Source organism: Schistocerca americana, chromosome 6 (assembly GCF_021461395.2).
Source record: "Schistocerca americana isolate TAMUIC-IGC-003095 chromosome 6, iqSchAmer2.1, whole genome shotgun sequence".
Classification (NCBI taxonomy): Eukaryota; Metazoa; Arthropoda; class Insecta; order Orthoptera; family Acrididae; genus Schistocerca; species Schistocerca americana.
In genome coordinates this window covers 607,555,325-607,572,374 of record NC_060124.1, presented here as the reverse complement: position 1 = coordinate 607,572,374, position 17,050 = coordinate 607,555,325, and the positions used below count along the sequence as shown (strand labels likewise).

General features: G+C 43.7%; 1 protein-coding gene across 2 annotated transcripts in view; it reads right to left on the bottom strand.

The window, feature by feature from the left end:
• LOC124619243 (cadherin-99C) overlaps positions 1-17,050 on the bottom strand; it is a 627,922-nt gene that overhangs the window by 262,222 nt on the left and 348,650 nt on the right. For both annotated transcript variants that reach the window (XM_047145486.1, XM_047145488.1), the window contains exon 3: positions 14,161-14,226. In XM_047145486.1, the coding sequence (XP_047001442.1) occupies positions 14,161-14,226 (66 nt within the window). The remainder of the gene's footprint in view (positions 1-14,160; positions 14,227-17,050) is intronic.

Here is a 17,050-nt window from a genome sequence, read left to right as displayed (position 1 = left end):
AAGGCAACAACCCCATTCGATAGGCGCCCTACGTCATCGTTGGTGTGATTGTCCGTTGACCGGAATGCTATCTTCCGTGCAGAACACGATAGTACGGACATCTACTGACAATTTGTATGATTACATCATGCATTAGACACAGGACGGGGAAATAGAGGTTTGATGCTTTAATTTTTGACACCAGTGTGTGTGTTGCGACTCAATAGTAGCGAGTGCTGGGAAGCAGTAGAACCACTCCGTGGTAATTGCCTCTATGTGGTGCCAGTTGACGAATAACTTAAAAAACAGTCGATGTATGGTGTTTAACATTGTTTCTGCCGTTTGCCTACTGGCGTACAGGTTAGATTAGATTAGATTAGATTAATACTAGTTCCATGGATCATGAATACGATATTTCGTAATGATGTGGAACGAGTCGAATTTTCCAATACATGACATAATTAGGTTAATTTAACAACATACTTAAGTTAATATAACAACTTTATTTTTTTGTGTTTTTTTGCTTTTCTTTATTTTTTATTTTTATTTTTTTCAATATTTTTGTTTTTTTTCTTTTTTTTTCTTAATTTATATCTAAAAATTCCTCTATGGAGTAGAAGGAGTTGTCATTCAGAAATTCTTTTAATTTAACTATATTCTACTGGCATACAGCTATAATAAGCTACTTCGACTCCAACACAAATGTTGTATTAAAACACACAATACCGTTGGCAGTATGCTCTATCCGTTAAGATTTGGTACTCTGTCACACACAAAGCATGGAACTTACCATGAAATTACCCTGTTACCGTATAATTTTTTTGTGGATTATGTTATGACACCAATAATTTACACACAACGCACATGGGATTCACATACTACTCTACCTCACGAAACTATACCATAAATCTAAACTAACGGAACCAGCCAGCTTCAGTGGTGCTATAAAGTTTTTCCTAAGTGGAGCATAAAGTTCGCTTGGAGGTGGCATCTCGCACATACAGCAACGCCTAGCCTTGTACTACACGATAAGGTAGTTAGGGTTGACTGTTTAACATGGGTGGTCTCTAATTATAGAGTTTGAGTTATATATGTCAAGTCACAAGTGGGCAGCATTATTGGTAGCCACATGATACAGTTTATAAAGTGCCCATACACACGACTATATGCAGTTTTTTACGTCCTTCTTGGCCAAACACCATGGTATTACCCGTCTGGAGACCACTACAGAATGGATTGTGTGTTTGTTCCCTGTGCAAAACTGTTCAGGCATGTATACACTGAATTGTACCTTTCTTTTCAACTACTCTGTTATGGAATATTTAGGTTGGTGCATATATTACTAGTGTCTTACCGTAAGTTTAATAAACAAAACAGTTACACATAACAAGCACTTCAGTCATCAGTAACATATCCTCATTACAACATTCTGCCACCGCTGGGACATCTTTTCGATAACACAGTTGTAGGAATCACATGGGTTTGAGGAGAAGAACTTGTTGAGCCATTTTCGGAACGAATTTTCATTCAGAAAGGCTAGTCCTTGAAAGTTCTTCGATATAGGGTGGAAAAGATGAACATCTGTGGGCACAAGATCAGGTGAATAAGACTGGTGCAGAATGCCTTCCCAACCCAAATCCTGTACAGTGTTCTTTGTCAGTCTAGCTGAGTGCAGGAGGGTGTTGTCATGGACCAGCATCACTTCACGCAGTGTTCCTAGTCACTCTTCTCGGGCTGTGTCTGCAAGGCATCCAGTTGTTGACAGTTAACGTCAGCACTGACGGTTACACCTAAGGAAGCATTTCGTAGATCGCCACAGCAATTCGTACTACACCACATCGTCGCTGATGCATCACATGCAAAACATTATCTTTCATGAATGCATGCAGCTCTTTGTATGGGAAGTTGCCGCTATGTTTGGGCTCAACCATTCCTTCCTTTTTCTTGAAGATGCCATTTCTCGTCATCAGTAACAATAGTCAGTGTTGTTCATGTGCCAATTGATAACGAACAAGCAGAGATAGACATATGAACACCTGCTGATTTTTGTGTTTTTGGCTTAAAGCATGTGGTCGCCATACACCCGATTTTTGAACCTTTCTAATTGCATGCGCCATACAAAGCTGGCTGGAATGATCACAGTTAATCATATCTGTCATTTCTTGAGTACACTGACGTAGATCGTTGTAGATTAATGTGTACAGACGATCTTCATCAAATCCCGAAGGTCTTCCTGAATGTGGAGACTCACTAATGACAAAACGATCCACCTTGAAACGAGAAAAACATTTTCTTGCCACGCTCTGTCCAATTGCATTATCCCCCTACAAGGCGCAAATTTTTCTGGCCGCCTCTGCTGCTGTAACCCCTCTATCGAACTCAAACAGCACAATATGTCGGTAATGTTCCGATTTCTCCAGTTAGCACTCCACTTTCTAGCGTCCACAGCTCCGCTCACAACCTCGAAATGACGAAATGACAATATGTAAACTCATATAACAACGGTGAGTTACAAATAAAAAATGACAATCGATAAACAAAACCCACAGCAAGTCAAATAGCAACATGCAAAAGAAGAACGGTACGAACTGATGCAAAAACCAATAATTACGTCACTTGAAATATTACTCGTAATGCCTCACCGCTATTGCTACTGTACTCACATTATTTCGTCTATGTTTTCCGTGTATTACGACGTTGCTAGCTTCGTCTCTACAAATCAGGACTGTCATACTGGCACACTGCAATGTTGAGTGAGGTACCATACCTAGTAATATTTAGGCTCATTTCGTTTACTCTTTGCTAATTCGAGGTCCAAGCATGAAGAGTGTGGTTGAGGACTTGATACTAAGCTTATATTTCAGTTGAAGCAGCATCATTGGTTGGTAGAAGAAAGGCATCAATTCTGGTCATGATACACAAATTTTTTAGAACACGACGACTTCCATATCTACGCCTATATATCAGTATCTCACAGATGATAACATCCCTTTAATACGTGTTGTGGTATTTCCATAGCATTCATAGCAATTATGGGTGGTTATACAACTTTTGCGATAGGGGGCCTTCATGTCTACAAGGTATATGAACCGATTTTTCTTAGCGATTTCCCTTACGCTACGATAAAAATGTATTTCATTGATTTATATAGAAAATATAGATACGGCAATATTTAATTTGTGTTTGCAAAGTGTGAGACGTCTTACAATGTACGGCAATATACAAGGGTGTTTCACTAAATGTGTTTGCCTCTGTAAGTTACGAAGTAATAGGCGACGGAAATATTTATTGCGGTAGGTCACCATAAGAAACGTTACACTTTCTGCGGAGCTATGGACATAGTTTATTGTGTTATTATCCAAGGAGTTACAGCAAAAAGATACAATTTTTAAATGTAACAACAGTTGTTTCTATCATGCACTGGAATCAGTAACACCAGCTGTGAATACATCAATTTAAATTACATTCCTATCACTTTTAGTCTGGGAGCTACAACCCTTCAAAGTTTCAGTGGCAGATACCACACGCTGTACATAATATATGGCTGTATGGTGGTGATGGATGTTCAACATGCGTCCTCGATACGCCGTTTTACATCATCTGAGGATGTGGGCTCAGTGACGTAAACACGATCCTTCAGATACCCCCACAAAAAGAAATGTAATGGTGTTAAATCGAGCGACCTAGCGGGCCACGAGTGAGGACCACGGCGACCCAACCACCTTTCTGCAAACCTCTTGTTCACTTCTTCGACAACAGCACGCGCAGAATGGGCTGGGTGACCATCGTGCTGCATCCACATATGGACTCTCGTGTGTAGACACACATGTTCAAGGAGACCGCCCAAACTGTCCACTATAAACGAACGCTATAACTCACCTGTCAGTGTACCTGGGAAGTAGTGTGGACCGATGATTTCATGCCCAATGATTCCACACCATACATTATTAGACAACCTACGTTGACGGTCGACAGGTTGTACCCACCGAAGATTGTCTGGAGCCCAGTAGTGCACGTTATGCGATTCACTGTACCACAATTTGTGAACGCGGACTCATCAGAGAACATAATACCTTGTAAAGACTCCAGCGTGAAATCACGCATGGCCCATTCACAGAATGTGACTCTCGCACTGAAATCGCTCCCATGCAGCTGCTGGGTCGGTGACAGGCGGTAAGGGTGAAACCTGCGGCCGTGCACTATACGCCACACGGATGTGAGACTGACACCAGCGACTGCAGCAACGGCTCGTTAAGCTGACAGGGGGATCGTGGTGTAGCTACTGCAGCTATAACAAACACCTCCGTCTCCTCACTTCTTGCAGTTCTTCGTCTGTCACTGCGGCGCATTACCAAGCTGCCTGTTTCCCGAAGTCGTTGTTCGGCACATAAGAACGTAATGGCTGCAGGAGCTCCTCGCCTAGGATATCTCAAGGCGTACGCCATGGCTGCTTCAGTGGCATCGTGTCGGCATTCGCCGGTCATCAGCAACATGCCAACTTCATCCGAAGTCAGTAACTGTGGTGTATTGAGCCCCGTTTGTGTGGCACGAAGTGTCGGGTATACGGCCGTGTGCGGCGACAGTCGGCAGTCTAGCAGCGCATCGAGGAAGCTTCTCGCTCCGTGACGCCGGCGACGTTACAACTCGGCCGCACCGCATTGAGAAGGCGCACTGCGTTATGCGCACAGTGTGTGGCATCTGCCCCTGAAACTTTGAAGGGTTGTAGCTCCCAAACCAAAAGTGACAGGAATGTAATTTAAATTGATGTATACACAGCTGGTGTCACTGATTCCAGTGCATGATAGAAACAACTGTTGTTACATTTAAAAATTGTATCTTTTTGCTGTAACTCTTTGGATAATAACACAATAAACGATGTTCATACCTCCGCGGACAGTGTGACGTTTCTTATGGTGACCTAACGCATAAATATTTCAGTCGCCCATTACTTCGTAACTTGCAGAGGCAAACACATTTAGTGAAACACCCTGTATGCCAAGGTATCGTCTCCGACATTGTCTTTGGAAATGTCACGTCTCGCACTGTTACAGTCGTTGGTCGTGTGTTTACAAGCAGTACATGTTCTTTTTTGTAAGTAATATTTGGCAACAAAGAAACCTTATTCCTTCCTTCCTTCCTTCCCAAATAACACAATTCTGTTGTGTGTATGTGGTGTCTATTCTTCTGGACATGTCTGAAAGAACAGACACCACGTATACAGGATGTTCATTTTAATCGAAGACATTGAAGTATCTCTAAAACTATAAAGTGGAGTAAAAAAAGTTATAATTCCAATTTGTTTGTCTCTGAGGCAGACATCGAACGATACTGTATTAGACTCGCCACCCACCCCGTGCGTGGGTGGTGGAGGGCAACTCTGAAATCTTCAATGGGAACCATTGTTTGTTATTGCAGATTATGATTCGACCAAAATCTGAAGCATTTTCTTCATTTCGCCACAGATGGCGCAGCTGTAACCGGAGGAATACAAATGGGTACGCAATCGTAATTTGCGACATGCTGCTCGGTGGCACGTGGTACCTCACCTGCATGGTGCTACGGTACGGCGGGCCCGTCTTTCATAACAGCTTCTACATAGAAACCGCATCCGCAATGTTGTATTCTTCCAACATACCGAACTCGAGGTGCCACCTTGGCCGTGTGGTGAACTACGACACATCGTAACAGGCAGCAGACGGCGACCGGAGCTCATGTACCACGCAGACGTAGAACATAGAGTGGCTCTTAGCATTAGAATATTTGCGCAGTGTTTGTTGCCTGCACACCTACCCATCATTTGGAGAACAGACGTGCAAGCGAACCATGAACACGGTAGGCACAGAAGAAAAAACTGAAATGATCCTGACACACGCAGAATGTAGGAGGAATGTTGAGGCTACTGTTGCCTTGTATGCCGACATTTTCCAGAGAAATATCACTCTCGTTCGTTCTTTTACAAGACTGTGAACACTTTTATGTCTGATGGCAGCGTACAGACCGACAAAAGGAAATGAAGCAAACATTTTACACGGGCTAACGAAATAGCTGTACTAGAGGCAGTGCTCCACAGCCCACTGATTTAGCGCCCGGTAATTACATCGTGACAGGGTTGCTAAACGTCCCGTTTTCCGGGACAGTCCTGCTTTCGGATTTAAAAAATGAGCGTCCCGGATATCGCTTTCGGGACGCCAGTTTAGTCCCGGTTTTGTGATGCCAAAGAAATACACTCATACCGTCTATTTCTTCCCAAATACTGGCGTAGATTTGTATTTTAACGGTCACTGTCAAGCATAATAATGTTTTTTGTTTCATTGCTGCACTTGCCAGCGTCTATCAAGGGCCTTTATTGCGCGTAACGCTTCCTTCTGTCATTAACTCTTTTCTTGGGATTCAGTTGAGTCAAGACGTTGCAGCTATGTGGTCCTCTGTCCGAGGCTTATTGTGCTTAGTTCACATTTGCTTGTGTCTGAAGTGAGCCCCGAACGCCAAAGCGAAAGCGTTCCTTTCAAGACAATGTACAGAAGAATGGTCTTTCATCAAACGAGGATGACATGACTATGACGTGGAATATGTACGTCATATGTTACTATTTCACATGGAGGAAGGGAAGGTACTATAGATCATTCAGGCAGCAAAAAGCGTAAATGAAACATGTGTTCTGCTAGCACTTAAAAAATAGACAACTTTTTTATTTTAAAGTCATCAAAACAGAGCCAATCAGTAGTAGCAGCGGAATTAACAATGCGTTATCATACAGTTAAACACCATACGTCCTGGAAATCTGTAGACTGGTCTTCTAGGCTAAGCTGCAATCTTTTTAACGAATCTGTCACAGTGAAGAGTGTGCCGTTGGGCAGAACCAAAACAACAGCACTTTTGAAAGCAGTTTTGGCACCTAACACTGTCAAACAAATACTCGTATGCGACGACCTTTCACTGGTCCCCTATTATTCGACAGCTACAGATGCGAGTAATCACAAGGCTGAAAAAGTATTTCCGTTAATTTTTCAATATTTTACACCTCAGAATGGCTTTCAAGTGAAATTGCTTAAATTAGTTTCAGTGCCAAATCAAACAACCTCTACAGTAAGTACGTACTGCATTACCGCATTAGAAGAAAATAAAATTGATAAGAGTCTAAGTGTATTGCATTTTGCGGTGTCAATGCTGACGCTAATTTTGCAGGAGTGCGGCGAGCAGGTACTAACAATGCACTTGCTAGACTGAAAAGTTGGCTGCCCTGCTCACCTACTAAACAGTGCTGCCAAGACAGCCGCTGGCGTGATGAGTGTTGACGTAGAAACCTTTATACTCAATCTTTTCAATTACTTCTCCATATACACAGTTAGAACGGAGCGTCTAAAGGAGTTTTGTGAGTTTGTGGGCGTAGAGTATCATGCATTGTTGTCACATACAAAAACAAGGTGGTTGTCTTTGTTTGTTGCTGTACAAAGAGTACTGAAGTTGTGTGATGGTCTTAAATCATTCTTACTCTTAGAAAAAAAGACACCTAAATTTCTGACAACCCTCTTCCAGAAAGCAAATCCGTGGTTCCTGCATAGTCAGTTGAGCGTGTTTCAGAGACGAATACTTAAACTTGAGAAAGCTGACAGCAGTGTTATAGAAGACGCTGTGATTTTGTAAAATACTAGCAGAATCGTAGAAAGTCATAAAGAAGAAAGTTTTACTCCACTCAAACTGACATCTCTCTTGCAGAACAACGAGGTTGGATTAACTAGTGAATTTCAAAAATTTCATGTTGATGTAGAACAGTTTTATGAAACGTGTACAGGTTACTTAGAAAACTGGTCAACAAATTTCAATAAGTTTTCCGTTTTTAAATGCTGGACACAGAATCTGAGTGGAGCAATGTGACAAGGACAATAACATTTATACAACGTAGAGGATTGTCAGTAGATGACAGATTATTCTTTGACAAGTTTTCTGTACTCAAGCATTTCACTGAATCAGAAATCAATATAAATAGCGGTAACTGGGGTAGCAAATCATGTCGGGAGAAGTGGACATATTTCTTTCGACAGACTGGATGCGAAGAATAGTATTCTCAGTTGCTGAATCTGTGTGAACTCGTCTTCAGCGTACCAGGGCATAATCGAAACGTGGAACGACTATTTTCTCTCGTGAAAGTGTAATGGACTGAGGAACGAAAGAGATTACAAGTACCAACGGTCGAAGCAATAATTAAATGCGTTTTTAAATATCAAATGAGTTGTAAATAGTCTTCACTGGTTTGCCGCCGGATCACGTTGTGCAAATTCCAGAATATTTCCTCGGAGCAACTGTCTGCCATCTTCAGATGGTTCAAATGGCTCCAAGCACTATGGGACTTAACATCTGAGGGCATCAGTCCCCTAGAACTACTTAAACCTACCTAAGCTAAGGACATCACACACATCCATGCCCGAAGCATGATTCGAACCTGCGACCGTAGCAGCAGCGCGGTTCCGGACTGAAGCGCCTAGAACCGCTCGGCTCACGTGGTTTAACCTTGCTGGTAGCTAGGTACGACTGATGGTATCTGCACGTAGACGCCCCGTTTCTAGAACGCGCAAGCGAAGAATGCGCAGGCGCGGAAATCGGACATGCGCAATGATTTACAGTTAGGTGGTGCCATATTCAAACTCCCTCCGCCGAAAATCACGGAACGGCTGTTCTGCGCGTGCGGTGTACGCTGCGTTTGCCAACAGTGCGGCCAGACGTTACTCACCAACGGCCGTACTCGGCCAGTGTTATAACGGGCCTGTTATCGAAGAATCTTGATTTTCGCGTCGTGATTTAATAGTAGCCAATGCAGGGTTCCAGTCTGTGCTCAGTTGAAATCCAGTATCCTTATTGATGAGATTATCTGCTGTACGGATATGTATGGCTACCTTAATGACGCAATCCCAGAAAGATGTTGCCGGGTATAAAACTTTCGTCTTTTCGTAAATCATCCGATGTCCTGTATTCAGGCAGTGTTCCGCAATTGCCGACTTTTCCGGTTGACGAAGTCTGTTCGACGCTGATGTTCATCGCAGCGTTCTTGTACTTTGCGGCATGTCTGGCCTATATACGCTGCCCCACATTGACAAGGAATTTTGTACACACATTTCCTTAGGCCAAGGTCATCCTTCACCGAACCAAACAGGTTTCTCAGTTTTGCAGATGGTTGAAAACACACTTAATTCCATATATTCCGAGGACTCTTCCAATTCCTGACGACATGGCACCAAAATACGGACAAAAGGCCAAAATGGTGGGTGTCTTCGTATCTTCATTCTGCTCCATAGATTGAACTCTCCTGGGCCTGAATGCTTTACGAATCTGTCTCTCAGAATAACCGTTTGTCGGAACATTGTCTTCAAATGTTGTATTTCACTCGACAGGTTCTCAGGATCAGATACCACACGTGCTCTATGAACTAACGTACGTAATGCACTACCGTGTTGTGCAGGATGATGGCAGCTTGTGGCTGCAGATATAGATCTGTATGCGTTGGCTTGCGGTAGACGCTGTGTCCCAAGGTTCCATCTGCTTTCCTTTCTTCCCAAAACATCAAGAAAAGGTGAAGTACCATCTTTTTCTACTTCCATTGTGGCGTTTATATTTGGGTGGAGCGAATTCAGATGCTTCTTCAGCAGGTAGGCTATCAAGTCCATGTGGTCACACCACAAATGTATCATCCATATACCGCAGAAAAAAAGGGTTTGGGAGTGGCTGACTGTAGTGCTTTTTCTTCAAAGTCCTCCATAAAATAATTGGCCACCACAGGAGACAGAGGGCTTCTCAAGGCGACACCGTCCACTTGTTCAAAATATTGGTCATGAAATAAGAAGTATTTTGAAGTAAGCACGTGTTTAATTAATGTTACTATGTCCTCCTCAAACTTGTTGGTAATGAGCTCCAAAGAGTCCTGCAAAGGTACCTTTGTAAATCAAGACACAACATAGAAACTTACTAAGAGATCCGATGATTACAATCTAACAGTTTTCACGCGACCTATGAAATGTGCAAAGTTTCGAATGTGATGTTCGCACTTGCCTACGAGAGGTCCCAATAGTGATGTCAGGTATTTGGCAACAAAATAAGTAGGTGCTCCTATGTTACTTGCAATGGAACGGAGAGGCATCCCATTCTTACGGATCCTGGACAGGCCGTAGAGTCTAGGAGGAACTGCACCCTGTTGACGCAAACCCTGAATATGATTTTCTTAAAAGGAAAGACTTGTGACCTTGATATACTCACGGAATTCAGAGCACGTATTAGCAAGATTAAGCTACCTTTATACAAACTTGTGTCAGTGATGGGGCTCCTGCAATGACAGGTATTCATAATGGTTTTATTGCTCTTTGTCACAAAGACGAAGACTTTGCAGACTTCATTAGCTAACACTGCATAATTCATCATGTACTGGCTAGGAAGAGACTTAACACAAAAAATGTAATGTGTACCTTTTTCAAGATTGTTAATTCCATAAAAGGAAAATCTCTCCAAAGGCGGCTCTTTAAGCAGCAATTAGATGAGGAGGAGCCAGATTTGGCATTGTATACTGACGTGAGGTGGTTGAGTCGAAGCAAGTTTTTGCAAAGATTTTTACGTCCATTGGACGAAATAATAAAATTTCCTGAAGAGTGTTGCGATGAGCGTGATTTAGCATTATTCGCACATTTTGTAAGTAGGCTGTTTATGTTTTTATGTTGGTAACGCCACGTAGCGCTCTGTATGAAACTGACTGACTGCGCTGTGTGCAGTCTGTGGCTGGTTGGACTCATTGTTGGAATATTCGCTCGTGTAGTGTTGGGCAGTTGGATGTGAACAGCGCGTAGCGTTGGGCAGTTGGCGTGAGCCGCCAGCAGTTGTGGATGTGGAGAGAAAGATGCCAGAGTTTTAAGAGGTTGCTATAAGTGGACGATCTGGACGTGCGTCCGCCAGTAAAAGCAAATTTGTAAAGATGGATGTCATGAATTGATAGATATACATATATGATGACTTTTGAACATTATTAAGGTATTGTATTGTATTTTACTGTAACCGGGGACCTAGAAACGACGGAGAGGCTCCGTCCCCGCCGCAGCCGCAGTGGTCCACAACCCCACGACGACTACCGCAGTCCACTTCACCCCTCCGCCGACCCACACTGAACCCAGGGTTATTGTGTGGTTCGGCCCCCGGTAGACCTCCCCAGGGAATGTCTCACACCAGACGAGTTTAACCTCTATGTTTGCGTGGTAGAGTAATGGTGGTGTACGCGTACGTGGAGAACTTGTTTGCGCAGCAATCGCGACATAGTGTAACTAAGGCGGAATAAGGGGAACCAGACCGCATTCGCCGAGGCAGATGGAAAACCGCCTAAAAACCATCCACAGACTGGCTGGTGCACCGTACCTCGACACAAATCCGCCGGGCGGATTCGTGCCGGGGACCGGGCGCTCCTTACCGCCCGGAATGCCGTGCGTTAGACCGCACGGCCAACCGCGCGGGCATTATTAAGGCAAATACATTGTTTGTTCTCAAAAAAAGGGGGGGGGAGACTGTTAGTGCTCGCACGTGTGTTGATAATTCAACAAGGGACTGGTTAACAGCATGGCTGGTTTTAACGACATTTCAAAAAAAAATTTCTGATTGCACAAGTGGTGGTTCACGGACTTGCTATGTTATCCGCAAGACTCTTCGATGGTGATTGTGCACCCGCACAGTCGCAACAGATGGCTTCTGGCCAAACGTGGGCCTGCACCTTTGGTGCCCCACCAATACCATTATCTCTACAAGGACTATAGTGGGTCTGCACCTCTGGTGGCCCACCATTACCATAATCTATACCAGGACTACAGTGGGTCTGCTCTGTGATGACCTACCAACCAATATTCTTCAAAACTTCGACTGGCTCTGCTGTGGGTTTGCTCTGTTGTGGCCCATTACCTGTCTGCATGTCAAGAGTTGGCACTGTCTTTCCATTGGAAGGACAACACTACTTCTTGAAGACTGCATGGAAATCCACTACTGCCGTGTGCATTTTCTTTTACTGATCGGACTTTGTACAATGTAATTACTACTGTGATGAATGATCAGGACTGTCTTTATGAGAACAATTTTTGCTTTTGACCAACATTGTATCAATAATTGTGTGCATTTGATATATTTGCTATCGTTAATGTAAGACAAATCATCAAATAATTATTGGGCACTGCCCAAAACAATTTGTAAACTTTTTGTGGGGAGCATGGGGGCTATGAAAGTAGGCTGTTTACGTTTTTATGTTGGTAACGCCACGTAGCGTTCTGTATGAAAATCACTGACTGTGCTGCGTGCAGTCTGTGGCTGGTTGGAATCATTGATGGAATATTCGCTTGTGTAGTGTTGGGCAGTTGGATGTGAACAGCGCGTAGCGTTGTGCAGTTGGGTGGAGGTGAGCCGCCACCAGTGGTGGATGTGGGGAGGGAGATGCCAGAGTTCTGCGAGGTTGCTATAAGCGGACGATCTGGACGTGTGTCCGCCAGAAAAACGAAATTTGTAAAGATGAATGTCATATATATATATAATGACTTTTGAACGTTATTAAGGTAAACAAAGTCTGTTCTCTATCAAAATTTTTCATTTACTAACTATGCCTGTCAGTAGTTAAAATCTTTTATTTACCTAGCAGTATTGGCGCACGCTGTATTGCAGTAGTTCGAGTAACGAAGATTTTTGTGGGGTAAGTGATTCATGAAAGGTATAGGTTATTGTTAGTCAGGGCCATTCTTTTGTAGGGATTATTGAAAGTCAGATTACGTTGAGCTAAAGAAAATATTGTGTGTCAGTTTAGTGATGATCAGAATAAGTAAAGAGAGAAATGTCTGAGTACGTTCACTTTTGCTCCGCTGTTTGAAAATAAAATAGCGCAAGAGGTTTACCAGAACAGTTTTTCATAATTTTTTTTAAGGGGACATTTCAATTTTACCGCAAAACTGAGCGCATTATATCAAGAATTAGGAGGCAAGAATAAGGCAGTAGCAGAAATGGTGAGTTCTTTGGCAGCATTTAAAAGTCAAACAGTGCTTACGATAGTTGACATCGGGAAGAAAAGTTTTTGTATGTCCATCCTTTCGTCAGGAGGTCTTTGGGACGACGGCCGTTTACTACTGTCGCAAAATAAAACAGCTACAGCCGTCCTTACGATTTTATTTTGTTGCAACCAGTTTCAACGCTTCAATCCGCCATCTTCAGGCTGTTGTTGATGCGGTGCGGGTTGACGTGATCCCTATATATATCACATCAGTTGCCAGCATAACTTGATACGCAGATAATCTGAGCCTGCCGGGGTGGCCGAGCGGTTCTAGGCGCTTCAGCCTTAACCGGGGGCCTAGAAACGAGGGAGGTGCTACGTCTCCGCTGCAGCCGCAGTGGTCCGCAACCCCACGACGACTACCGCAGTCCACTTCATCCCTCCGCCGCCCCACACCGAAGCCAGGGTTATTGTGCGGTTCGGCCACTGGTGGACCCCCCTCCTCCGCCCTCCCCCAGGGAACGTATCACACCAGACGAGTGTAACCCCTATGTTTGCGTGGTAGAGTAATGGTGGTGTACGCGTACGAGGATTACTTGTTTGCGCAGCAATCGCCGACATAGTGTAGCTGAGGCGGTATAAGGGGAACCAGCCCGCATTCGGCGAGGCAGATGGAAAACCGCCTAAAATCCATCCACAGCCAACTTGGCGAGCAACTGTTATATTAAGTACAAAGTGTGATCTAATACGAAAGTCCAACATGAAATGTGACATGACAGTTATCAGAGTGAATAATCAGAACAAAAAGCTCCTGACATTATAAGAAAAATTTCACATACAAAGAGCCATTGCAATGGAAGAAAAGGGTATTCAACGACAGAATCCATATAAGCAATAACTCTTTGATCATGCTAGCCACCTAAACAATAGCAAACCGAAATGTAACCAGGATAAATAACTAATGAATCTCCTTCCCTCCTTTTCTCTCTCTCTCTCTCTCTCTGCCTCTCTTCCCCACACATACATACATCTGTATATAAAAAAAAAAAACACATATTTACGCACAGCAAACTACACACACACACACACACACACACACACACACACACACACAAACCAATCGATTAAAAAAAGTAAAAAAAAAAAAAAGAGTATATGCGCTAGGCTGCCTAACAGCACAGCTGGAGCAGACTTACGCGAGCCGCTGCTCTCCTCGATGTCCAGGATGATGTTGGACTGCCCAGACTCCAGCTCGCACAGCCCTGCAACACAGAAAACAAGCAACAAGTTACAACCGGAACACAGCGCTGGCCGCAAAGCCCACTACTAAGAGGCAATCCTTGCCTGTATCTGGCCTCGCCTACAACTGAAGACACGTCGATGCACCTCTTCCCCATCAGCCGGGTGCGCAGTGCATGAGCAGTGGGAAGCCGCCACAGCCCCTGCACCACGCCACTCAAACTTGCTCTGCGGCTGACGGTTCCACCTACGGTTTCCGAACGTTAATAATTGAATCGGAATATTCAGAAACCCCACATGTCCAGTTTTTGACAGAATCGAGTCTGGAGAAATCCCGTACGTTCTGGCATTTTTGGTATTGTTAAGCAGCCATTGTATCACCTTACCTGAAGAGAAATCCTCAAGTACGAAAGATACCGGCTTTCTCTGAAGTTGAAGTAGTCAGCACTGTTTTAAACAGAGAGAACAGTCGATATTGCCTCTTACTATTTGATTTAATCGATTCACGCTGTTACTGGTGATAAAATGACAGACAGTGGTGATGCGAGTGACAAATGCCAGGAAGCAGGGAAAAAAAAGAAAGAATGCAGAGGGGTTTCCGAAACTTGGGTAGCACAGCGGTAGCGTCACCACCTACCACGCAAGGGGGTCCGGGTTCGGTTCCCGGCATGGGACTGGGTGTTGTGTATCCATCATCATTTTCATCATCATTGACACGCAAGTGGAGTCAACTGAACCCGAAACCCGAACGGGATATCCCGCCCAATAAATGCCATACGATCATTTCATTTCATTTCCGAAACAGCAAACTAAGTAAGAGTGAAAAAAGAAGCGTATACTAATTGAAAAAGAAATAGAGTAACCAAAACATCGTGTTACTGCTGCAGGTGAATTCTAATCTGAAACTTTGTATTGCTTCAAAATTAAGGTTTAATTGCCACAGTGAACAAAATAATGTACAACATTAAATTTTACACGTAATTCTATTTCCATTAGTCGGATGAAATGCATGACAACCAAGGTAACAGAAGGCAGCAAGATAGAATTATACGCTAAATTTAGTGACTTCCAAACAAAAAATGAACAGGATGGATTGCTTCAAGCCTCACAGTACTAAAATCAATGGCAAGAAAGAAGCCTAGAAGTGATAAGGAATGTAGGAGGAAGAAATCAAAAGGACAGTCATACGTTTATTGGCTATCAGGGCATGACGGTAAGATTCGGCTTTGTAAAACGTCCTTCCAAAGTATTTCCGGTGTCAGCAGTGACCGAGTAAGCCGCCCGCGCAATCTGTTGACAGAAGGTAAATCTCCACAAGACGAGAGGGGAAAATGTCGTCCTAGAAATGTTAAACCAATGGCTTTAATAGTGCAAGTAAAACATTACATCAACTCATTTCCAGTGAGAAAGCACATTATACCAATGAAGAATGGAATTATTTTGACTCTAAACTTAACCTCAAGATTATGTGACAAATGTTCAACAACATTAGACCGGATATTCAAGCTGACTGCCAATTTTATTTGAAAATTTTCCGTGGACATATTATTTTAAAATTTGGGTAGCCACGGGTGCACCGTGTAGCGCATGTGAAGAGCTCGGTGGAAAAACAAGTCCAACTCTGTCTATGCTACTAAAAGCGTGCCAATAGCTAAGTTAATACTGCACAAAAGGTGTGCTGATAAATTCTTCCAGAAATTACGTGCACTTAAAACGAATCTGAAACTGATTCTACCATTGCAGGCCTCTCGTTTAATTTTATGGAGAGCCTGTAACTGTCTCAGTTACCAATATAGGATGCTTCTACTTGTGTCACCTTTCAGTAAATGTCTCATGTGCACGATTTACGGAGTGGAAGAGCCATGTCTTATACACTATGTGATCAGAAGTATCCGGACACCTGGCTCAAAATGACTTAGAAGTTGGTCGCGTCCGCCATCGGTAAAGATGGAATTCAATATGGTGTTGGCCCACCCTTAGCCTTGAAGACACGTTCCACTCTCGCAGGCATACGTTCAATCAGGTGCTGAAAGGTTTCTTGGGGAATGACAGCCCATTCTTCACGGAGTGCTGCACTGAGGTTTTCTATAAGATTCAGGTCAGGACTCTGTGCAGGCCAGTCCATTACAGGAATGTTATTGTCGTGTAACCACTCAACCACAGGCCGTGAATTATGAACAGGTGCTCGATCGTGTTGAAAGATGCAATTGCTATCCCGAATTGCTCTTCAACAGTGGGAGGAAAGAAGGTGCTCAAAACATCAATGTAGCCCTGTGCCGTGATAGTGCCACCCAAAACAACAAGGGGTGGAAGCCCCCTACATGAAAAACACGACCACACCATAACACCATCGCCTCCGAATTTCACTCTTGGCACTACATACGCTGGCAGATGACGTTCACCGGGCATTCGCCATACCCCCTGCCATCGGATCGCCACATTGTGTAGCGTGATTCGTCACTCCACACAACGTTTCCCCCTGTTCGATCGTCCAGTGCTTGCTTACGCTCCTTACACCAAGCGAGGCGTCGTTTTGCATTTACCGGCGCGATGTGTGGCTTATGAGCAGCCGGTCGACCATGAAATCCAAGTTTTCTCCCCTCCCACCTAACTGCCTTAGTACCTGCAGTGGATCCTCACTGGCTACTTTACATTTTGTGCATTTTAGGTCATGTATTGCAGCGTACCAACTGCAGCTAACGTAAGGAAGTAATTTTTTTATCGTGGTAGGAAAGCTGTATCTTTCCAGTGAAGAGTAAATGGATTGTATGTTAGTGATACGCCGCACATGATAAGTTTCTGCACGCCATGCAGAGTGGAGCGTGATCATAAACAGCTCAAGACACT